General features: G+C 42.8%; 1 protein-coding gene across 3 annotated transcripts in view; it reads right to left on the reverse strand.

Moving 5' to 3' along the window:
- Window positions 1-201: 201 nt before the first annotated feature.
- Window positions 202-24,869, reverse strand: part of SF1 (splicing factor 1) — a 41,674-nt gene continuing 17,006 nt past the window's right edge. Inside the window, exons 1-12 of one of the 3 annotated variants that reach the window (XM_044271127.1) lie at window positions 24,490-24,509; window positions 21,956-22,081; window positions 18,771-18,846; window positions 11,925-12,077; window positions 11,139-11,228; window positions 10,873-11,056; window positions 8,796-8,911; window positions 8,617-8,724; window positions 8,324-8,516; window positions 1,778-1,961; window positions 1,531-1,701; window positions 202-1,012 (exon numbers count right to left, since the gene is read on the reverse strand). In XM_044271127.1, coding sequence (XP_044127062.1) covers window positions 687-1,012; window positions 1,531-1,701; window positions 1,778-1,961; window positions 8,324-8,516; window positions 8,617-8,724; window positions 8,796-8,911; window positions 10,873-11,056; window positions 11,139-11,228; window positions 11,925-12,077; window positions 18,771-18,846; window positions 21,956-22,010 — 1,656 coding nt within the window. In that variant the 5' untranslated portion in view covers window positions 22,011-22,081; window positions 24,490-24,509 and the 3' untranslated portion in view covers window positions 202-686. Of the gene's footprint in view, window positions 1,013-1,530; window positions 1,702-1,777; window positions 1,962-8,323; window positions 8,517-8,616; window positions 8,725-8,795; window positions 8,912-10,872; window positions 11,057-11,138; window positions 11,229-11,924; window positions 12,078-18,770; window positions 18,847-21,955; window positions 22,083-24,489; window positions 24,510-24,869 lie in introns of those variants that run through there. The other 2 variants (XM_044271128.1, XM_044271129.1) reach the window with 2 other exon arrangements.

Raw genomic sequence — 24,869 nt, forward strand, 5'->3', positions numbered from 1 at the left:
CCGCCTTCCACGAAGGCAGAACTCCGCATCCAACGGTGGATCACATCACTATCAGGAAAGGACAGACATACTCCAGGTACTCTGAACACGAAGTACACGAGTAAACAATATCATTAAATGTATGTAGTCACTAAAGCAGTGGTAAAGGACCAAAATGTTTCTAGAGAAAACCAATGTAAGAAAACGGATTGGAGACAGTGATAAAAAGCACTTTGGGCAGTGGGTATATTTTGAAGGATGGTGGAATTCATTTTGACAGGCAGGAAACAGTAAAAAAAAAAAATGAGTCAGTATTTCTAGCTAAACTAACAATATTTGTGCCGTTAGGTTTGCATACTTCACATTAAACATCCTATTCACTAGCGCTGAATTCAGAATGTGATCTGGATAGGTTTTAAAGAGCTTATAGTTGCCATAATATGACTATAGCAACGACCCTAATGTTGAAAATCACCATACATAGAAAACCTATGAAATTGCTTTAACCTACGAGAAGCATTACTGACATACTGAAGGTACTGAATTCTATAAAACTGTTGGATTTCACTCTGAAGGACAAAATCTTGAGACATGAAGTTTAGACCAGAATGCTAATCCTCATTTGCTTTCTTGGGAGATTTGTCCACTGTGCATAGTTCTGCTATTTAAGGCAAAGCGCCCCTGTCACTTTATTAACAGCAGAAGATTCAATTTTGAGGAGGGGGTGGTGGAGGGGCAGGCGGCATAGAAAACGGGGGTATTCCAGGAACACCCATACCCATCATAGTGACAAAGTTGGAGGGATCCATGGGAGGAGGCGGAGGTGGTGGTGGAGCATAGAGAAGCCCAGAGGATCCAGGAGGAGGTGGTGGTGGTGGAGGTGGAGCACTTGGAGGTAAAGGTGGCTGGACACCAGGAGGAGGAGGAACAAGGGAGGCACTCGATTGGATGGCATTGTTAGATGAGGCGGTGGCAGCACTTTGTTGCTGCTGCCAAGGAGGAAGAGAGGAACCAGAGGTGGTGGTTTGAGAGCCTAAATAGGAAAAAAATAAATAAAATAGGAATGAATATGTTATATGGATGAATCAAGAACAATGGACCACATCATTTGGGCAATTTATATTCCAAAACAACTGAATCTTCCCTTGATACAGATCTATGCATAAAGGAAAAGTGCCATCATTTTATCCAGTGTGCAAGTTACCTCTTTACACTATTAAAATTGATAGGCAATGGTCCATAAATAATTGTAATTTATCGCATTTTTAGCTTTATAAGACGCAAAAAATATTTGGAACCAAATTGCTTTGGTAGATCTTAAAACCAATGGAGATCTGTGGGTGACACTGTTATTGGGGTGGGGGTGATGCACTTATGGGGAGGGGTTATTAGTGGACAATGTACCATTATTGGGGGTGGATGACACACTGTTAGGTGACAATGTCCATATTCAGAAAGGCATATTCAGTAAATGCTGCTGAGTTTATCTTCACGAATATAGGTTAAATAAATTGAATGGCTGACGAGACCAGCCTTTTAGCCATTACTTACTTTGCTGCCAAGGTAGGGGAGCCCCTGGTTGGGGTGGTGCACCTGTAGATTGTTGCTGCTGCCAAGGATGCAAAGATGGTGCGGATGGTGGAGGTGGTGGCGGTGCAGGACCACTAGGTGGTGGTGGGGGCGGAGGAGGCATCAAACCCATAGGGTGAGAGTGCATGAGACCTGCAGGGGAACAGAAATTAAATGAACATGGAAAGAGTTTTGGCTCAGGTCTTTTAACTACTAGCCAATTGCTTACCCATTGGATGAGGACCAGGTGGATGTGCTCCTGGATGAGGCTGCATCCAGTGATGGTGATGTCCTGCAGGATTAGGCTGTAGAGGAGGACCGTTTCCTGCATTACCCATTGGATGAGGGAAGGAATGAGGAGCACCATGCATGGATGGGAATGGTCGATCGTTTGCCATCCAAGGCGGCCGGTTCTGAAAAGCCAAAATGACAAATGACATCAATTGGGATAGGATAAGCCATAAGATAATTGGGTGGGGGTCATGTGCCATCTCCATATGAAATGAACAGTGTGCTGTTGGACCGCCCACCGGGCTAATCTGCATATGTGATACAAGTTTGTTTTTCTGGCAACTAGCTCTGTTAAAGGGAGTTTGTCACGTCATTTACGCCTAACAGCATTGCTCCACAGTAGATTGCAAACACGTTCTAAAATACCTGTGTGTACTTTGTGTCCTCATTTCATGTCCAGGAAAAGGGATTGTATTCTGCTGAAAAACGGTTACCAAGTGCCCAGACGGATGGGGTTTGCTTTGATTTGGGCACTTTGAACAGGAGGACCTGGGGAGTTGCTTTCCAGCAGAATAAAAGTGCTTTTCTTGGACATGGACTAAAGACACAACAGGTACACAGTACAGTCATGTTTGTGTGTGCAATCTTCTGTTATACAGGGGAAAATTACACCACATGACAGACTCCCTTTAATAGCCACAGTACGTTTCCAAATATCTTTAAAAGAACATTGAAGCCAAACAAGGTCTGCAGTAGAATACAAATAATGTAAAAAAAATACCTACCAATCCTTGTCAGCTGCAACAGTGCCCATGTCCCTACTTCACTCCATCTACTGCTGACATCCAAACATGGCAGGATATGGGCGCTGAGGGCTGCAGAGATGACCCACCTCAGCCAGAGCCTGCTGGAATAATCCCAACCAGTGGAAGGAGAGCAGCAGGGACCTGAGCACCGTTGGATTGGCAGCATATCAGTGATAAAGAATATAATATATTTTTTTTAACACATCCTCTGTATCCCACTGCAAGCCTTTTTCTAGGTCATAACAGATCACTGGGGGACATCTATTTTCTTCACTGTGCAGTGCCAACAATATAGGGGTTGATGTTACAGGGGAAAACTGGGCTCTACTGTGAGAATAGTCATTGACACAGCGGATCTGGTTCTGCCAAGACCAAGCACCTCTATGTCAGGACCAATGAGGTCATAGGGATTGCTCTATTCACCATCTAGCACTGGGCGCTATACAGCCTGTAAATGAAGGCTGGTATTAACAGCTTCAAGCTTCTCCTCAGGGTCTCTGGCTGTCTGACAGGGATAAAACCTGCTGTCAGCAGACAGTCAGGACCATACCTGTCCCCCAAGACACTACTTTTTTTATACTTCCATTGACAGTTGTTTGAATGATTACTTTGTGGGATGCTTTGCATTTCCTAATGACACCATTTAATGTTCAGTATGTGTGTTCTGCGATCACTCAAAAACAACCATAGATTTTAACGAAACTTGGCATACACATCCCTTGCTACCTGGAAATAAATCTTGTGGGGGTCTCGGCTCTCTAGGACGTACCGTTCTGGAGATATTCCCAAAAAATTACCTCCATTAGCCAATGCAAGTCTGGAAGTCTCTCTTCATATCCCAACAGCCATACACACGGCCACATGTCCCTTATCTGCCACATACACAGTTTTAGGGTCCATTCACATGTCAGTAGTGTATTGCGGATCTGCAATACACCAGGCCAGCACCCCTATTAGAAATGCCTATTCTTGTCCGCTAGTCCACAAGGTGTGCTGTCCGCATCATTCCCGTTGAGAAGGAATGGGTCCGGATCTGATCCTCAGAATTGCTTAACGGATGCGGACCCATTCTACAGACGTATGAATGGACCCTTACTCCAGGGATCACAACCCAGCTATTTTTCTTCACTGCTGTAGGTCAGCTTTAGGCTAGGGCTACACGACGACAATAAGTTGCATGACACACAGGGCACAACTACACTGCTACATGTGTCGCGCCACATTGATGTTGCACCAATGTCACGCAGCAATTTTTATAATGATAGTCTATGGCAGGGATCAGCAACCTTCAGCCCTCCAACTGCTGTGAAACTACCACTCCCAACATGCAAACTTCCTTGGCTGTTCTTGTAAGTGAAAGGAGGAGGGAATGGAAGTGAAGTAGGATTCTGTGAGTTGGATTGGATGGATTTTTTTGCGACTGTCGTGTCGCAGTAGGTCACATGTTGCAGTGCGACACCGTAACCCATCATTATAAAAATTGTTCAGACAAAATGTTGTGCGACAGGTCGTCGTGTAGTTCTAGCATTAAAGGGGCGGGCACTGTGGAGGTCACTGTTAAGGGGGCAGGGGCCACTATTTAAGGGGAAACTGCTGTGGAGGTCACTGTTAAGGGGGGCGAGCCCCTGAGGCGGTCACTGTCAAGGGACTAGGGTGCTGTGAAACTCAACGTTAAAGGGGCGTGTTGCTGTGAAGGTCAAAGTTAAGGGGATGGACTGCTGTGGAGGTCCCAATTTAAAGTGGCGGGGCACTGGGGGGTGGGGGCTGTGGAGTTCACTGTTAAAGGGGTGGGGTGCTGTACAGGTCACTGTTATGGGGGATACTGTCGATACACAAACATTAAATGAAATAGATTATATATACCCGTGCGATATATATATATATTCTGCTAGTAATTTTTTTTTTTTTTTAAAAACTGCAATTCCACCATTGTCCTTTAGCTTTTGTTTTTATGCCTTTCACTATGTGAACCTTTATTCTGCGGTTCACAGCAATCACAAATTTCTAGTGTGCCGTTTTAAGATTGTTAGAAAAAATTAACCCATTAGGGACAATTTGTTCATCATTCATTTTTTTTTTTCCTTCCTGTTTTTGAAGAGCCACAATTTTCACATTTTCTGTTCACAAAGGCAGATAGGAGCTCGTATTATGTGGGAGAAGTTGTATGTTTAATGGCACTCTTTCGTTTACCATAGCATGCATTGAAAAAAACTAAAAAAATTTGCCTATGCCTTTGTTTTACTACTTCAAAAAAAAAACCTTGAACAATAAAAATGTATTCTTTTCCATAATTCCAGCTACAGAGCTGTGTCAGGGCTTGCGTTTTGAAAGCTCAACTGCAGTTTTATTTCTACCATTTTGGGGTACATATGACATTTTTAATCAATATTCAATAGGCGAAGCGATTTGTCATTTAGATTTTTTCCCCCAATTAAAAATGGCGTTCACCATGTAAGATAAAAACTTAAATTTAAATAGCTCAGCGAGATCTATTATAAATATTTTTATAAGATTATGAAAGATGGGTCATTTACCTTTTTAATTTTTTAATCCTTAACCCCTTAAGGACACATGACGTACCGGTACGGCATGTTTCCCGAGTCCTTAAGGACACATGACGTACCGGTACGTCATGGCTTTAAATAGCGATGCCGGCGCCGCGGGGGTTAATCGGAACGGGATGCCGGCTGAAATCATTCAGCCGGCATCCTGTAACAATGCAGGGGGGGGGTCATTTGACCCCCCCCCCCCGCATCGATGATCGCAGAAAACCACAGGTCAATTCAGACCTGCGGTTTGCTGCGCTTTTTGCAGTTTCTGCCGCGGGGATCAGAAACTTTAGAGTGCCTAAAATCAATATAGTTGATGCGATGTCAGCCGTTTAACCCTTTCCATACAGCGGTCCGTACGGACCGCTGTATGGAAAAGGTTAACAGTAAGAGGGAGCTCCCTCCCTCTCCGATCGGGGGGCTGCTGTGCCTTTGCAGCCCCCCGATGGAGAGGGAGAGAGCCCCCCGAAGCCCCGTCCTCACCCTTCCCCGTCTGCGAAGTTCTGACCATAACTGAGCAGACGGGGAAGGTTCCCATGGCAACAGGACGCCTGCTCAGGCGTCCTGCTGTCCATGGTGCTGAACAGATCTGTGCTGAAAGCATAGATCTGTTCAGTGTAAGTAAAATACAGTACAGAAACCTATATAGGTTCTGTACTGTATTTTACAGACATCAGACCCACTGGATCTTCAAGAACCAAGTGGGTCTGGGTCAAAAAATAAAAAGAATAAGTGAAAAAAGTTAAGATAAAAAAAAAACATTTATCACTGAATAAAAATAAAAAAAATAAAATAAACTACACATATTAGGTATCGCCGCGTCCGTAACGACCTGATCTATAAAACGGCCATGTTACTTTCCCCGCACAGTGAACGCCATAAAAATAAAAAAATAAAAACTATGAGAAAATTGAAATTTTGCCCACCTTACTTCCCCAAAAAGGTAATAAAAGTGATCAAAAAAGTCGCATGTACGCCAAAATAGTACCAATCAAACCGTCATCTCATCCCGCAAAAAATGAGACCCTACTCAAGATAATCGCCCAAAAACTGAAAAAACTATGGCTCTTAGACTATGGAAACACTAAAACATCATTTTTTTTGTTTCAAAAATAAAATCATTGTGTAAAACCTACATAAATAAAAATAAAGTATACATATTAGGTATTGCCGCGTCCGTATCGACCGGCTCTATATAAATATCACATGACCTAACCCCTCAGGTGACCACCGTAAAAAAAAAAAAAACTGTAAAAAAAGCTATTTTTTGCCATCTTACGTCACAAAAAGTGTAATAGCAAGCGAACAAAAAGTCATATGCACCCCAAAATAGTGCCAAACTGTCATCTCATCCCGCAAAAAATTAGACCCTACTCAAGAAAATCGCCCAAAAACTGAAAAAACTATGGCTCTCAGACTATGGAGACACTAAACAATTTTTTGGTTTTAAAAATGAAGTTATTGTATAAAACTTACATAAATAAAAAAAAATTGTATACATATTAGGTATCGCTGCGTCCGTGACAACCTGCTCTATAAAATTACCACATGATCTAACCTGTCAGATGAATGTTGTAAATAACAAAAAAAAACGTGCCAAAAAAGCTATTTCTTGTTACCTTGCCGCACAAAAAGTGTAATATAGAGCAACCAAAAATCATATCTACCCTGAACTAGTACCAACAATACTGCCACCCTATTCCGTACTTTCTAAAATGGGGTCACTTTTTGGGAGTTTCTACTCTAGGGGTGCATCAGGGGGGCTTCAAATGGGACATGGTGTCAAAAAAACCAGTCCAGCAAAATCTGCCTTCCAAAAACCGTATGGCATTCCTTTCCTTCTGCGCCCTGCCGTGTGCCCGTACAGTGGTTTACGACCACATATGGGGTGTTTCTGTAAACTACAGAATCAGGGCCATAAATAATGAGTTTTGTTTGGCTGTTAACCCTTGCTTTGTAACTGGAAAAAAAATATTAAAATGGAAAATCTGACAAAAAAGTGAAATTTTGAAATTGTATCTCTATTTTCCATTAAATCTTGTGCAACACCTAAAGGGTTAACAAAGTTTGTAAAATCAGTTTTGAATACCTTGAGGGGTGTAGTTTCTTAGATGGGGTCACTTTTATGGAGTTTCTACTCTAGGGGTGCATTAGGGGGGCTTCAAATGGGACATGGTGTCAAAAAAACTGTCCAGCAAAATCTGGCTTCCAAAAACCATACGGCGCACCTTTCACTCTACGCCCCGCTGTGTGGCCGTACAGTAGTTTACGGCCACATATGGGGTGTTTCTGTAAACGGCAGAGTCAGGGCAATAAAGATAGTCTTGTTTGGCTGTTAACCCTTGCTTTGTTAGTGGAAAAAATGGGTTAAAATGGAAAATTAGGCAAAAAAATGAAATTCTCAAATTTCATCCCCATTTGCCAATAACTCTTGTGCAACACCTAAAGGGTTAACGGAGTTTGTAAAATCAGTTTTGAATACCTTGAGGGGTGTAGTTTATAGAATGGGGTCATTTTTGGGCGGTTTCTATTATGTAAGCCTCGCAAAGTGACTTCAGAGCTGTAGTGGTCCCTAAAAATTGGGTTTTTGTAAATTTCTGAAAAATGTCAAGATTTGCTTCTAAACTTCTAAGCCTTGTAACATCCCCAAAAAATAAAATATCATTCCCAAAATAATTCAAACATGAAGTAGACATATGGGGAATGTTAAGTCATCACAATTTTTGGGGGTATTACTATGTATTACAGAAGTAGAGAAACTGAAACTTTGAAATTTGCAAATTTTTCCAAATTCTTGGTAAATTAGGTATTTTATTATGCAAAAAAAAATTTTTGGACTTTATTTTACCAGTGTCATGAAGTACAATATGTGACGAAAAAACAATCTCAGAATGGCCTGTATAAGTAAAAGCGTTTTAAAGTTATCAGCACTTAAAGTGACACTGGTCAGATTTGCAAAAGATGGCCTGGTCCTTAAGGTGAAAATGAGCCTGGTCCTTAAGGGGTTAAAAACCTTTTTTTCCTAATATTTTTAGTAAGTGATCATTCTTACATACAATAATTTTAGATTTTTTTTAGACAACTTCGGGAAGTTTAACTGAAGCCAAATTAAGTGTGCACATGTGTGACAAGGAGCACAAATGGGCTCAATGCCCCACCTTCCACTTCATACCAATAATGTCTACATACCACAGGTGGCTGGCTTGCAGTTATGGCAGCTGGCCTTGGACTTCCTTGAATAGTAGTATGTGTCGGAGCAGTTGCTGACCCCATAGAAGAAGGGACCGGTGCTTCTCCAAGTTCTGCCATAAGGGAAAGGTATTCTTTATCCATCCTTGCCTTATCTTGTGCTGACTGGGGCTCTCCAGGTCGCACTGTCACACTAGGCAACAATGTAAATTTATTAAATAAGCGCAGAAAGGTTATATCAAATTTTCAACATTATCAATAGATAAGTGCTCATTTTATATTTAAAATTTCACCTTGTAAATTTGCAGTCGGAAGCAATATGTCCAGCCCCTCCACATTTGGTACATAGGGTGGTATTGGTAATGCTTCTAGTTTCTGTATTTTGCCAGGGTCGCAGAATCCTACAAATAGAAACACTTAGTATAGAACATAAAAATAGAGAAGTTAAGAATTAAATAGAAGAAAAACAAACCTGTTGTCATCCTCGCGCAAAGTACCATTAAGACGTGCCAGCTCTCGCAGCTGCATTTTGCGGAGATCATTCTGATCTTCTGGTGTTTCAATTCCCTGTTTGAGAATATTACGAATCTACAGAGAAAGGCAACAAACAGCAAAACTTAACCCTTAAGAACGCAAGTGCACTGAGGAGTATTTCAATGCAGTTAACTATAGATTATCACTGACTTGAGGATACCTTTCAAAGTCAACTACACGGTTTATATTGTACAATACGGGAACTACAAGTATAACAAGACCACCACCTGACGCCTCATAGGCAGCGGGCTACATTAGTGCCTGAAGTCTGGGCTATTTCCAAGTTATTTTATAAGGGTATTACCACATGCACCCACAACCAGAATAAATCTGGTTGACGTCTTTCACCTCCTTTGCTATCACAATATAGAACACATTTGGTTCATTAAAGGGGTTCTGTGCTATTTCCTACTGGAGCTAGGGCTGGGCGATATGGCCTAAAATCTATATCGAGATATAATTTGAAGCATGTGCAATATAACGTTATTTTGCAATATATTTTCTTCTCCATATATACAAATTACATGGCCATCATCATCCATGTCCCCCAGCCAGCACCATCAGCCCCATGCCATTGCCACCATCATGTCCCCCAGCCAGCGCCATAAGCCCCATGCCATAGCCATCCACCCCCCCGGTAGATTCTGGCCCCTGCTTGGCTGATTTAGTCCACAAGAGACGGGTTGTGTCTTCTTCCCAACAGACACTGGGAGGGACCTGACTTCAGACAGCACACCGACGATATGTGAACGCAAGGCCCTGCAGCGCAGTGCAGAGTCGGGAGGCCATGGAGCAGAGAGTGAGAAGCTTCTTCAATTCACTATTGCTCCATGGTCATCTATCACGATATGGTGCTATAACAAATCTATATTGTTGGCTGAATTAATGAAGTTAATATCGTTTATATCGCCTACCCCTAACTGGAGCGGCTTATTTCCTGCAATATGACATTACAGGCAAGCAATTCCATCATGATGTCACTGCTGCACGAGCATGCTCCCAAAGCTTCCAATAGAAGTTTCAATGGCAGCATCGGCTGTGTAGGACCTTTGTGTGTTCCCACAACCTCAACCACCAGAGGAAGGCTCTGAAGAGGATGCCACACAAGTGTGGTCACCACTGTAAGACTGCAGTGGTGGCAATAACCCCTGACAACAAGCTATAAACACAGGGCGAAGAGGGAGATTTAATAAGAAAAGGAGGCAATTATGAAAAATGCATTTAATGGGAAAAGCACCTTACTTGCACACAGAGGTCCCAATAACGCCTGTACAAGCGTCTGGCGCTTGTTTAGGCCATTTTACTCCCTGGAAAAAGTCTAAAGCGTACCTATAAGCCTTAGATCTTTTTTTTTGTCTGGTCTTTCAACATAATCTGCAACAGAGGCTCCAAACATCGCCTCCAACGCAGATGTGAGCAAGTGCAGGCCTATGTATTTTAACTACCACAACTTTCGGACTTAGAGTAAAAAAATAAAATTGTCAGGAGTATTTTTACTCTTCTGGAAAAAACTAGTGCGACCTCTGCTTGCACACAACCCAGTAAAACAATGACAATATAGGAAAACTCAATGCATTGAAGTGTAAATAATCCATAAGAACATAAGCATATAAGGCATGTTATAAAACGGTTTACAGTACAAATTCTGTCAGTTAGAAATGCCAGCACACTTCTGATGACAGCACACTGTATTGAACTCAAAGTCATAAGTCAAGGAATGATGTACTGACATCTAGTGGCCAAAAACAGCTAAACTACAAATTCTCCATTGAGAACATTGGTGAAGACATGTCTATGACTTCAAAAATAGGTTTTACTCTATCACTGTGTACCACAAGTTCCCCCCCCCCATTACAATCCTGTATAGGTGAGCTACAGCCATGTAAGCACTGTATATGGCCGTGTGGAGGTGACAGACTCCCTTTAAATTTGTATGAGTAATTTGTAAAGGAGGCTTGCTTCTTCATAAACGGCCATGAACGACATTCAACAATTTCACTTTGGCCAACATTTACCTGATCTACGGCTTTCTTGACATTCTCCATTGTATTGGCGGTTACCAATGCATGGAGTGGCTCATCTTCCCCTGGAAGCATCTGCCCGTCTTTGCGTCCCACTTTGCCTTCTTTCACTGAACCTTTGCCACGGATCATTATCTTGGCATTACACTCTTTTTCAATATTTTTCAGTGTATTACCCCTAAATTAAACAGAACAGGCAATGACTCCACAAATACAAACAAAAATACAGCAGTAACTCCTCTACATAGAACATTTTATACCTGGGACCAATAAGTAAACCGACAAAATTAATCTCAGGGTATTCATCCTGTGGGATCATAACTTTGTCACTCACACGAGTAGCAGGTGGTCTGGAAAAGAAAAGAAAGTAACAATTAAAACAGACCAGACAAAAGATGGACAAGATGTTACATTAAGGCTGCATGGAAGGGAAATCTTACGGATATCCCTACACTGCCAGGACTCCACTGGCACAGGTCTCATCTTGCCAATTGTCTGCCACTACTGTTTGGCTGCTGCTCCAGTCTCTGCTCCTCTGCACTTGCTGGTCTTGGGCTCAACATGCCAGAATTGGCTTATGGTGCATTTACACAGCCGAGAATCAGACAGATTATCGGAAACCTTTCCTGACAATCAGGCCATGTAAATGTGCCACCGATCACCCACTGAACAAGTGAAACGCTCATTCATCAGGTGATCCTGACAGTGAAGATCACTGAATTTACATGCAGCAGTCTCCTTGACTGAACGAGCAGCCGACATTTGGGAAGGAACACTTGCTTCGACAATCAGTCTCAGTCGACTGGTGTAAATCCAGCTTTAGACTGCTCATACACTGAGCTAGGTGGTAACCCACCTCAGTGATTTTCTTAGCGTGCAGTCCAAGCATGCGACCAGCAAGCGGACAAGAGCAGAGACCAATGCTACAGCTGAACAGCAGCGGCAGGGCATTGGTAAAACGAGTAAAGACTTTTTTTACCCACTCCAACTTAGTGATCATTAAAATTATTCCACCCTCCACATGTAATTAACCCTAATGTACATACTTATAATCAGCTGGAGGTTTGAAGTCTGGGTTCAAGCCAACCATCTCTGTGATAAGGTTATGGCGCTCCTCCTCCAGCTTTTTACGTGTCCTGAACTCTCTGGTGTTAAGACGCTTCCCTTCGCTGTTATAGATGGGTTCAGGAGATGGGGACCTGCACGGAGGGATAATAAACAGTATAAAGAACAAGTAACAAAATATAAAAAAAAAAAACTATTCTTAATGCATAGGTATATACATTTCCAGTATTACATATGGCTGCTATATTCATCATTACAATGCTACTTGAACATGAGTTGTTAGCAGTGCCATCTGTGGCACCCTAGCAGGAGACATTTATGGGCTAAGAGATTAAAAGTAAAAAAATCTTGTTAACATTAGACTACTTGATATCCCATGAATATAAACTAGTAGTAGTGAAAGAAAACACATGGCTAAGGATCCTAAAGGGAACTTGTAATCACATATGAAAGCATTAAACTTCCGCCAAAATTTCATGCACAAAATGTCACTGTAAAATGGCACTGGTTACGGCAGCAGCGTCCCAGCTGAAGTGAATGGGAGCCGCTGTACAATGGTAGCTGAGTAGTTCCGGCACCAGAGCTACTCAAACAGCTAACTGAATTACACATGCACCAATGCAGGAAATTTCAGAGTGACATCTTCATAACCCTATACAACTCCATGGCGGTAGTTTAAAGGCACCATATGAGATTGCTTCCCTTTAAAACTGATTAAGTGTATTTTACATTTTGGTGCCAATATTTGACGGCTGTAAGCATCAAACCAAAATTTCTTCCACTGCTGCACATAGTCCACTGAAAATGACAACACACTTTAATAAATCCTAGTCCGATGCTCCAACTATTACTGCAATCTCTACCTTCCAGCTTAACGTGGCATGTGCACATTGAGATCTCCAGTTTAAAAAGTGGGTAGAGACATTTGAGAAGGTAAGGAAACTGGCAGACTTCTTCATAAGGTCTTACCCATGCCTCTTCCATAATGAAGATATACCTTCATATTTATAAAGATGGAAAGTAATCGACAAAATATATTTCCATGGAAAAGGTTATAAGTAGATGATCCCATTGCCCCTGCTAGACTCACATCATGTTCAGACAGTGATACGCAGGAAAGGGATAAAAAGAATGCTTGGGCAAAAGGAGAAAAAAAATGTCATTTTGATGACTAGAGAGAAAGTCAGCAGGTTAAATCTGTAAATGTGGTTAAATATTCAGCCGAAAATGCAAATAATTTGAGGGCTGCTTTGAGGGAGAAAAACATTAGAGTCATTAATTCATATCTGCTCACAAACCTTTTTAAGTTGGGCCCAATGTTTTAAAACCTGTTTAAAAAAGGCTGTTAACCATTAAGACAACAGTTAACTTCTCTAATACCTGCTTTTTAGCCAAAACAGTGAATTAGGAATTGAGAGAACAGGGTAGGTTAAGGTGGCATGACAGAAACCGGCTATATGTGGAGTAATTGCCCTATAAATTCTCATCGTAATAACGGAAGTGACAGAAGAAAAAGCTGCTGGAGACATTTAAACTGGGATAGAGAACACAAAGAAAATGGTTACTGAAGCCAGAATATCTGGACAACTGATGTCAAGAGATCAGGTAATAAACCCTGACGTCATGGGGCCCATCACATACAGAGCAATCGGGGAAGAGCCAATCTCCAATCTTTCCAGGAGGCCCTACTCGTTATACTACATGTGTAGGTAGGGAGCACTCAGGCCGTACGGGGAAGCTGTACCTAGCTGTAGCCCTTCAATGAACATTACTCTGGAAGGTTGGTGGAGAAAAACTTTCCATGAAGACTGGGGCTTTATTTGAGAAGAAATAAAGCACAATTGCAAAGCTCTTCTGAATGCAAGCGATGAATGCTGATACTCTAGCCTACATGGAAATCGTAACATGCAGATTAAATGAGAAACTAAAGCTGTAAAACCAGTAATCTAAGCTTTATCACATACAGGAACACAACAGGCAAAACTGATCATGTTCTGGCTGGAGCAGGGGCCGGGATCCTAAAGAGGACCCCCACCAGCCCTGAACACTGCTCACGCCCGGCCTGCTGTGTTCATAGGGCAGCACTCATCTGAAGAGTTTTCTGTTAAAGTATAACAAGAGCGGCTTAAAGAGGAGCCGTCCCCTCTCCTGACATGTCAGTTTATGTAACTACTGGCATTCTCCATGGAGTGACCATTCCGGAGCATCTATACTTATGGTACTATGTTGTGCCATTCCTGTATTATTCCTACAGATACTGTCGGCAGTAAAGCTACTGTTAGGCGTTACCAGTGGCGAGTGTGACCAGCGCGACTAGTCAGACATTACTGCAAGCTGCTGACAATTCAAAAAAATCTCTTAGGAATAATAAAGAAATAGCACATCATAGAGTCATGAGAATAGATGCTCCAGAACTGAAAGTACACTAGGAATGGAAGTATTTACGACAAAAGACATGTCTGGAGCGGTGACTGGTCCTCTTTAGGCTGAAGGTCAAAAATACCAGCAAATATCGGAAAAAATAAAAAACTGTCAAACAACTTTTAGACAAAAACAATTCAGTTAGTGGAAATCTGCTTGCTCTCCAGACAAAATTAGAGACCAGGGCTCTGGGCACACCGTAGTCGCAGCCTCTGCTCTTAACAGGCCGTATCTGTTCCAATTTACTTGTACTTAGTCTTTCAAGTTTCTTAGGTAGAAAAGTACAGCAGACTATGATATTCTACTCATCAAAAATCTGAAAATCCTACAGAAAAGACTGACTGCCTCCATAAACATTTGGACGAGTTAATCGCTGTTTCCTGCCACCAAAAACATTAAAGGGGTTGTCCACTTTTTTATATTGATGACCTATCCTTGGGATAGTTCATCAATATCACGTTGGTGGGGATCTGTCTCCCGGCACCCCCACTGATCAGCTGCTGAAGAGAAAGCAGCACTGGTACAAGCGCTGCCTTCACTTTCGTTTACCTGCTCGCTAGCGCACTCAGTAATTACAGTTGCGCTGTCCCATTCACTTCAATGGGACGTCTCCCCACTTGACAGTGGAGCTGTAATTACACGGCTCACAGCTGCATCGCTTTTTCTTCGTGTAAAAGCATGGCCATCACTGCTGGATTGCAGGGTGGTCATAACTATGGACACGAGCAGTGTATAATGTGGTGGAAAAATGAATTAAGCCAAAGGAGACAATATGGACAATCACAATACATTAGTGAGTGCCTTGTATTAACTTTGTCTACATAATAAAGGCCTTTTGTTGAAGTGAAACAACTCTTAAGTACACAGCAAATTCATTTATTCTGTGAATTTCACTTATCTCAATGCAATGAAATGTTGCCATAGATTTTGATGTGGAATTTCAGCAAATCCCAGGGTGGGAAATCTGCCCTGAGTGGTTGTGTAAGCTTTGAGGGTTTGGACTTCAAACCTAAAGCAAAGTCCATAGGCACTGGAGGCAGAGATGGGGCGAGGGCACATTTCAAATGGACACTCGGGGCTTCCTACAGCTAAGTGCACCCTGAATCTCAGCTACAAAGAGTACAAACTGGACCAAAACTGAATTCTAGCACAAATAAAGGCCTAACAGCAGCTATACTCAGCTGTACTGAGATTTCTAATAGGAGAATAAAAAAAAATTGATATGCAGTATTTCCAGAAGATATTACTGCATTTTTCACTTTATAAGACGCACCCCCCCCCCCCCCCACCCACCTCAAAAGTGTGGGGGGGAAATGGCCCTGCATCTTATAAAGCAAATACTAATGAGCGCTTCCAATTCATTAGTACCGGAGGACCAGGAAGCGGTGAAGGCTCTGCATTCACTGCTTCCTGGTCCTCAGCTGTGCTGTGGCTGCACACAGCATGAGGGTGCAATGTGACCTTACGCTGTGTGTGTCGGGTCACAGCACAGACGCTGCAGGAAGAGAGCACGCTGGAGGTAAAGAGCAGCGGTGTCCAGGAGCAGGAGAGGTACCGTATTTTTCGCCCCATAAGACGCACTCCCCCCAAAGTGGAAGCGCTTCATTAGTACCGGAGGACAGGGAAGGCTCTGTACTCACCACTTCCTGGTCATCGGCTATTGGCTGCGCACAGCGTCAGGGCGCTCTGTGACCTCACACTGTGCGCAGCAATACGCAGCCGACAGCAGGATGAAGAGGATCACGATGGTGAGGAGCGGTTGCGTCCAGGAGCAGGAGAGGCAAGTGTGTTTTTTTTTTTATTTGCGCTGGGGGGCTGACATATGAGGCTGTCTAATTGCTGGTCTGACCTGAGGCGTAACAGAAAATGTTTTTTTATTATTGTTCTCCTCTAAAACCTAGGTGCGTCTTATGGGCCGGTGCAACTTATAGGGCGAAAAATACGGCAAGTGTTTTTTTTTTTTTTTATATGTGGCATGGGTGCTAATCAATGGCACTGTGGACTCAATAGGGGCTAATGACAGGGGCCCAAATGGCATGGAGGGCTAATCAGAGGCATAGAGGGCTGATCTGAGCTCTAATAAATATTTAAGTTTTATTGTCCTCTAAAACCTAGGTGAGTCTATCAGGGGTGTCTTATAAAGCGAAGAATATGGTACATTTTCTTTAGGCCGCATGCACACGACTGTGGTGTTTTGCAGTCCGCAAATCGCGGATACACAAAACACAAATGGCGTCCATGCGCGTTCCGCAATTTGCAGAACGGCGCGGATAGCCTTTACATATAACTGCCTATTCTTGTCCACAAAGCACAAAGAATATGACATGCTATATATTTTTTTGCGGGCCCATAGAACAGAGCAACGGATGCTGACAGCACACGGAGTGCTGGCCGCATCTTTTGCAGCCCCATTGAAGTAAATGGGTCCGCATCTGAGCCAGCAAAACTGCGTCTCGGATGCGGACCAAAACAACGGCCGTGTGCATGAGGCCTTAATCTGGAGTCAACTCTACCTGGCAGGCACCAAATGGATTATCAAACTTTTTGCACTTTAAGGGTACATTCAAAAGACTTAATGATAGGGTCTGCATGTGTTCCGCACTTTTGTGGAACTCGTGTGTACCCATTTATTTTAATAGGGCTGCAAAAGATGTGAACAGCACACTTTGTGCTGTCTGCATCCATTGTTCCGTTCCGCTGCAGCACAAAAATATAGAGCATGTCCTATTCTCAAACTGTGATTGTCCGCACTCAGACAAGAATGGGCATTTTCTGTATAGTGTCGTGTGAATGTAGCCTAAGGGAGCTGTCCCATTGCACTGTATTCACGGGCAACATCGGACTAAGCGCTGGTCAAGGAAAGCGTTATGGAAACTGTTGAGCAGCCGGCGCTCCTCTGTTTCCATAACTTCCATAGTGGTGCATGGGAGACTGTGTAGGACAGAAGGCACCGCTATTTATCATTCAGGATTTAACAGCCTAGTGCTCTTGCATTGTTATGGAAACGCAGAGCACCCGGATGCACTAAGGGGCAATAACCAACTCTGGAAATGTTTTGTAAGAGCAACGATTAATAGGAACATGCACGTTCCTGGAGAAATCAGCTGGACTGATGTGGGTTTAGGAAGCCAGACCCAGAGTGATCAACCAACCGCCCGGGCAGCTTATCAGACATGCAGGCTGCCGTCCTGCGTATCTTGAGTTTGTCTCAGCAGGAAATTATTTAGAACAAGTTTAGTGACGGGATAGCTGCGGAACAGCTGAAGACATGTCCTGACCAGGCAAATAATGGGATACGAATACCAGACATCGGGGAACATGTTAATTAAAAAACAAATGCAGCAAACCTAATCTAGAAATAAAAAAAGGATTTGTCTCTAGACAGAAAAAAAAATCTATGGTCCAAAACAACTACCTGACTTGAAAGTACTTGGCCAATGGAGACAATTAACACTGAGCACAAGAGTCAGCCAGGTGAATCGGGGGACACGTCCTCACTCAGCTATGTGCACACAGGTATCTCTTAGTTCTGCGTTTATTCTAAGTATCCAATAGGCTAGTAAACCTTGACGCTGGCCTCCTACTGTATTTTGGGTACTCCTACATAAACACACGTCTTGTGTTTTTAAATAAAGGGGCTCTCCAAAACCCAGTAAAATTTCTGAGCCGTTTGTTCCTGGTGTCCTGTTCCAGTCCCTGCTGGATCAGAAAGGTGACAGTCTACCTGGATGAGACCACTCCTGGCCAACCAATGACCTCAGCGGTGATGTGTGAATGAATGGCACCTGACCGCCGAGACTACGTACACACGTCTGGCAGCAGTCACACGCATGTAGACAGTGTCACACTTTCGGTCCAGCAGACCCCAGAGCTGTAGAACTGTAACCGAGACACAGTGAGAAGGTAAATGTTTTTGGCATTAACACGCCAACCCCTCAATGGATGTTTTACCGGGTCTCTAAGGGTCCTTTAAGACTAGCGAGTTCCACGCATTGGACTCACAGCTCCCGCCCTGACCTCCCAGCACTGACAGGGTCTCATAGCATATTGATTTATGCTATGCAACCCTTACAGTTCTGGAATGTATTGGGTAAGACTGACATAATGCCAAGGGTCACATAACATCATAAATCAATATAATGCTATGCGACCTCGCAGTGCTGGGAGGTCAGGACAGAAGCTGCTGCATACTCACGCTTTAAAAAAAAATAAAAAAATTCTAAAAAGCAACAAAAAACTGTACGAACCCAGCCCAACATGTCAGGAGAGCACAAGATAATTCCACTAAGTGAAACCCTGCTTACATGCCATTGCTCACAAAATATACAGGTTACTATATTAACAAGCCCAAGAGAAGATGAAACGGTTACTGTCAGGTGACAAGCGAGTGGAGGGGGTATCCCAACCTGTCTTCTGGGTTAGGGGGTATTCCCAGGTCTCCCGTGCGAAGCTTGCGAGTCAGATCCTCAATTTGTAGTTGAACTGGAAGAAAGCAGGTTAGAAAACAAAAGGAACGGGAGAAAATTGTTACAAACCCAAAAAGGAGTAAAATCAAACCCATAACATTTCGATTCAATACAAGTTATGACCGGAAGAGAATGTGTTAACAGTTGACAAATCTTGTACATGGCTGTCAATAGGTTAGGGTTATTGAACCGGTGTCACATTTGAACCTAAGCAGGAAATTCTGAACATTAACTTTTTACCCCAGTTATCTGGTCAGTTATGCCCCAGACAGCACTAGAATTACATCATACAAGTTCCAGAACAAAAAAGACTAGTAAAATAACATCAAAACATGGACATTAACCCCCAACATAAACAAGCAGTCACGATTTATTGTAAACTCTATACATTACTATCAGCACCAGAAAAATGATCATGTATCAGATCCTAATAACCAGCAGGAAATATGGACTAATGTGGATCAGCATTCGGGAAAACGCCATCTCTAGTGCAGTATCAGGCCTTATTCATTTGCAACTGCATTAACCCTTAAAACTGGTTGTGTCACTTCAGCAACACAACCTTTAATACAAGGCACTTACTAATGTATTGTGTTTCTCAATATTTCTTCCTTAGCTGGCTAGATTCATTTTTTCTTCCCATTATACACTGCTTGTATCCATGGTTACGACCACCCCACAATCCATCAGTGGTGGTCGTGCTTGCACACTATAGGAAAAAGTGCTGACCGAGACTGCAGGAGCACATAGACCGGTGCTTTTTCCTATAGTGTACAAGCTGGATGGCAGGATGGTCATAACCATTGAAACGAGCAGGGTATAATGTGAAGGAAAAATGAATCAAACAAAAGGAAGCAATATGGACAATCACAATACATTAAGTGCCTTGTATTAACTTTCTCTCCAAAAATGCTATTTGCTGAAGTGACCACTTTAAAGGAATTTTCCAGGTTAAACTATATTGATGAGCTATCTTCACGATAGGTGATCAATTTAAGACCGGAGAGGCCCAACACCCCCAGAAATAAGCTGATCCCTCTAAGCCTGCCTGACAGAACAGCTCTGTGCAAAGTGTAGTGGTCGTGCTGGGTAACTGCAGTTCAGCTCCTATTCACTTAACTGTTTGCTTAATGTCTGAACTCTGCAGCTGTAATACGGACAGAATGTGGGGACCTAAACAAGGCCTTGAAGGTTTGTCTGGCACTTTATTTCAGAAACATCCTGGAAACACCATAATGTGACAATTTTACGCAGTTAGAGTCCATTCACACTGTTTCCGCAATTTTGCTGAACAGGTGCGGACCCATTCATTTTTAATCGGGCCAAAATGTGCTGTCAGCATCCGCATTTGCAGATCTGCCAAAAAATAGAACATGTCCTATTCTTGACCGCAAAAAGGCATTTTCTGTGCCGGCGATGTGCGGAACGCACACTGCCGTTGTTGGTGTTTTGCGGATCCGCAAAACACATACGGACGTGTGAATGGACCCCTATTACAAGTATAGCAGATTACCTACCTCTGAGAAGCACCACCCCTTGTTAGAACAGACTTCTGATGACACTCGCTTATTCAACATGCAGTGGTTTTCAATGGATGCATGTGCTTCCACTGGACCTGATGGCCACGCAGTTGACTTTACTAACAGTGTAATCAGTGAATAACGTGTAATAACTATTAGTGTCACAAACTGGTGTTTGAAGGACATTTATGAAAATAAACTGGCCAGCCCCTTTAATCATTATTATTTGTAATGGAAACCACATTCTTCTGGTCTTCTAATCTTTCTTTTCTGATTGCTGCTTAACTCTGTACGCTTTACAGCAGCTACCTGCACTATAGAAAACATCCATGGCATCAGTGGGGGCGCCCTACAAGGTAATACCATAATCAGTCTATGTTAAAACTGATGAAAGGTCCTCTAAGGTGAAAAGTGGCTCAGTACTGAAGGGGTTAAATTCTTCGTTATTGTCATCTGCTCTAAAAAAAATTGTACATATTTTATATGTTGCGAGAGGTGCCTTGTATGTGCCGTTTTTATTTTTGTTAAAGATTTTGACAGGACTGTTTCAGCCAAAGTGATACCAAATATGTTTGTTAATGCTTTATTTTCATATGTAAAATTGGAAAAGCAGAGTGACTGGCGTTCATACATGTGTTTATTTCTAAAACTTTTTTTTCTACTTTAATTTTTAGTCCTCTTAGGGACTAAAGGTGCAGCCAATCACCTGATGAAACAGCGGCTCAGGTAGGTACCTAAAAACAGCACTGACGTCCAGCTAGGAGTTGAGGGGCAGGACCCAGACACTGCCACAACAGAGTGGACAAAGCCTTCTGCTTCTAGCTTCCTCCAGCAATGAGTGTCAGACTCCCACCCACAGAATTTAAAGTAAAGTAGTTGTCCCATTACAACATATTTCCTTACCCATAGGAAAGGGAATAAGTGCTGGATAGGCAGAGGTCTGACCACTGGGACCCTAACTGATCAGAAGAAAGCAGGGGGCTGCATTCCCGTTAGAATGGAGTGGCTGCAGGAGATAGCCGAGTGCTTGTCTCCCTCGTTCTGGTGATCGGCAGGTGCCTCAGCAGTTGGACAGCGGATCTGCGGATTGGGGTAACACTTAATGGAACAACAACTTTGAGAGTCTAATCCGCACAAATGGACCAGAGTATGATATGCAACGGACACATGGATATGTGAATGTCCCATTGATCTGAACTGACAGTATGTGGATGAACAATTCTTGTGGGAATAATGTTTTTTTTTAATCACAAAAAGTGAACAAAAGCACCAAAACCAATGCGGGTTTCTATGATATCTGCAAATTATGGCAATTTATGACAAGTATATTCTGGTGCTGATTCTATTTGAAATGCCAATAGCGTTCAGTGTCAACCCTGACCGACTTAACACTACTAAAAATGTAAGCTTCTGTGATGTTAAAGGCTTAACGTTTCATAAAATATTAGTTTCTTGGAAATTCTTTAACGCCTGATCTCTAAAACAAAACCTATTCTCATTAATACAATTATGTTTACGACAAGGCTTGCAAATTAAATTCTAACTAGTAACTTAAAAATAAACTTTACCATTTAACTGACAGTAAAAGAGGAAATGTGACATTACCTATATAGGCTCTCTCCTGCTCACGGCTGAGCCCTGGAGGGATGACTGTTGGCATCCCAGGAATGATGGTCTTTTGGTCCGGAGTTTCATCATTCCAGCGACTGCGTTTTCGTTTTCGGCTGAAATCTGAAGACACAGAAGTATGTTTTACCATTGAAGAATTAAGAATTTAGAAGAAAAAAAAAGTTATGACTGCTGGAACACAGAGGGAAAATAGTATTGGTCTTTAAGGCTAAAATTAATTATGTCACTACAGGGTTAAAAATGCAATACTGTTCCAAATTGAATGTGACTGTTAGGGGGTTAATCTGCTCAGCTCCTCCTGCTCCAGGACCATAAGGAGAATCTACCAGGTTGTACAAGACGACAACCTGTGACCAACACAAAAGAACTGCAGCGCCAGACATGTTAAAGGGGTTGTCTGAGGTATTTTGTTCTTTGTATGCTTGCAACTAGGCAGATGTAAGGACTTTACAATCCACTTTCTCCAGTGGCTGGTTTCTCAGATTTCACTGTCCTGTCATGTCAGCTTCTCTCCCTGCACAAGCCTGAGAAAGCAGATGTGTACACGTCACTGTACTGGCGGGTTCTGCAGAGCATTGCACAAGAACAGGTAGGGAGAAGATCCTGTGTGTATCCAGCAGTGTCATTGTACAGCTGGGACTTGTAGTTCTACACATACAACATGCTGCAGAGTCTCCCAGCAGGCAGACATGTCACTCAGGGCAGCATTTGTATTCACTCCCTTAGCAGAGCAGGAGGGGCAGAGATTGTTATTGTTGCAGGTAAGCAAAGGGCCAGAAGAGAACCAGGGAAATATATACATATTTTATCAGATTTACAGTGCTATATTGGTTTTACAAAACTTGGACAACCCCTTTAACCCGGAACGACTAGCACAGAGGTGCAGCCAGTCAGTCCTCTTTAGCAGAGGTTTCTCTCCAGTGTGACGATCAGTCACAGAGAGAAGTTGCAGCCTGATCTCGAGAGACCTTACACTTGAGTGAGACACCGCCTCTGAAGAGCAGAAGAGCCCTACAGGCCCTGCCTCAAGACAAGACGACCCAAACGCCCTAACAGCTGCTGCAGCACAAGAGAGCCCGGGAGTGCTGCTGAGGGGACGGTAATTACCTTATGTCACATATATACCCTGATAGATACAACTCCTTGGTGCCTAGGGATGTGATTTGACAGCACAATGTATATGACAGCTTGGGCTGTGATATGTACAAGGTAATTACCTTCTGGTCAGCAGCGCTGGCTGCTAAGGTTTGCTAGTCTTTGGCAGGTCAGCTCTTCCAATCCTCTACGGTGGCCAAGCCTGAAGCAATGATGCGAGGAAACCTCCCCTTGTAATGAAGAGTGACCGACCGCACCTCTGTCACTCTGGATTAACATATCTGGCGCCTTCAGGGTCCCATAATCATGACCGCAAGTTGCCATGCTCAGAGAAACAAGGCAAACAGCACTATACATGAATGTCAGTTTTTTTGGTTGGTGACAGGTCCTCTTTAAAAATTGCAAATAATTTTACCATTTCTTTTCAAAGGACAGTAAAATCTGAAAAGTCCAAGATTTTCATTATTATTGGTGACTAGTACATTAGCTGTACCCATCCAGTTGTCGAACCCCTTAGCAGTCACATTAAAGGGGTTGTCTACCTTTAGTAAGTGGCATTTATCATGTAGAGAAAGGTAATACAAGGCACTTACTAATGTATCGTGATTGTCCAAATTGCTTCCTTAGCTGGCTGGGTTCATTTTTCCACCACATTACACTGCTCGTTTCCATGGTTACAGACCAACCTGCAATCCATCAGTGGTGGTCTTGCTTGCACACGAGAAAAAAAATAAGTGTCAGCCTCTCTAGTGGCCAGGACCATGGGAGCGCATATAGACTAGTGCTCTTTCCTATAGTGTGCAAGCAGAACCACTACTGATGGATTGCGGGGTTGTGTGTAACCATGGAATCAGATTTTCCAGACTCCACGACAGGGAGAGGATATGCCTCCAGGGACAGGAAACCTGCAGAATAAAAAAGGTGAAGCCTCTCTCCCACCTCAGTGGTTTACAGAGCATGAGTGACTCCAACACAAGTTAGTTTTTCCAAACAAATTTTGGACCAGAAACGTGAACACCAGGGAGGGAATAAGGAAGGGTGCTGTTGTGGGGTCTGGAAAATCCAAATTACCAGTGAGTGTAATCATTTTTCCCTTCCCCCACGACAGCACCACAGAGATTACAGAGAACCCCCTTCCTTAAGGGTGGGAAACAACTTCCAGAACCTTCTTCCCAAACAGAAGATCATAGCATTTAGCTGAAGCAGATAGTGACAGTAGAAGGTTGAAGGAGAAGACCACAAGGCAGCCTTACATATTTGTTCAATAGAGACGCTATCCCTCTCAGCCCAAGAGGTAGAAACTGCACGAGTAGAATGTGCCTTCAGAGATAGAGGAGGAGGACTTCACAAAAAAAGTAAGCCAGAGAAATGACTGTCCTAACCCATCTGGCTATGGAACTTTAAGGCCATCTTACCCTTATTAAAATGCCAGAAAAAAGAACAAAGCAGAGGACTTCCTTCCATCCTTTGTTACCTCTAGATAACGCATAAGACTTCTCACATCTAGGCAATAAAAAACATTCTTCTTGGTTCTTGGGCTCAGCAAAAAAAGGTGTAAGGACTATTTTCTCGAGCCTGTTTACACTTGGACAGAACTTTTGGTAAAAAAATTGGGATCTGGTCCAACAATAACAGTCATCTGGAATAGACATAAAAGGATTAATAGCCTGAATCTCGCTAACCCTTCTAGCAGATGCTAGCGCTACCAACAGGACTAGTTTAAAAAGGTAAGAAATTTCACTGAACAGGATGCCAAAGGCTCCCTCGTTAAGGCATTTAACACTAGATTCAAATC

This window comes from Bufo gargarizans, chromosome 10 (genome assembly GCF_014858855.1).
Source record: "Bufo gargarizans isolate SCDJY-AF-19 chromosome 10, ASM1485885v1, whole genome shotgun sequence".
Lineage (NCBI taxonomy): Eukaryota > Metazoa > Chordata > Amphibia > Anura > Bufonidae > Bufo > Bufo gargarizans.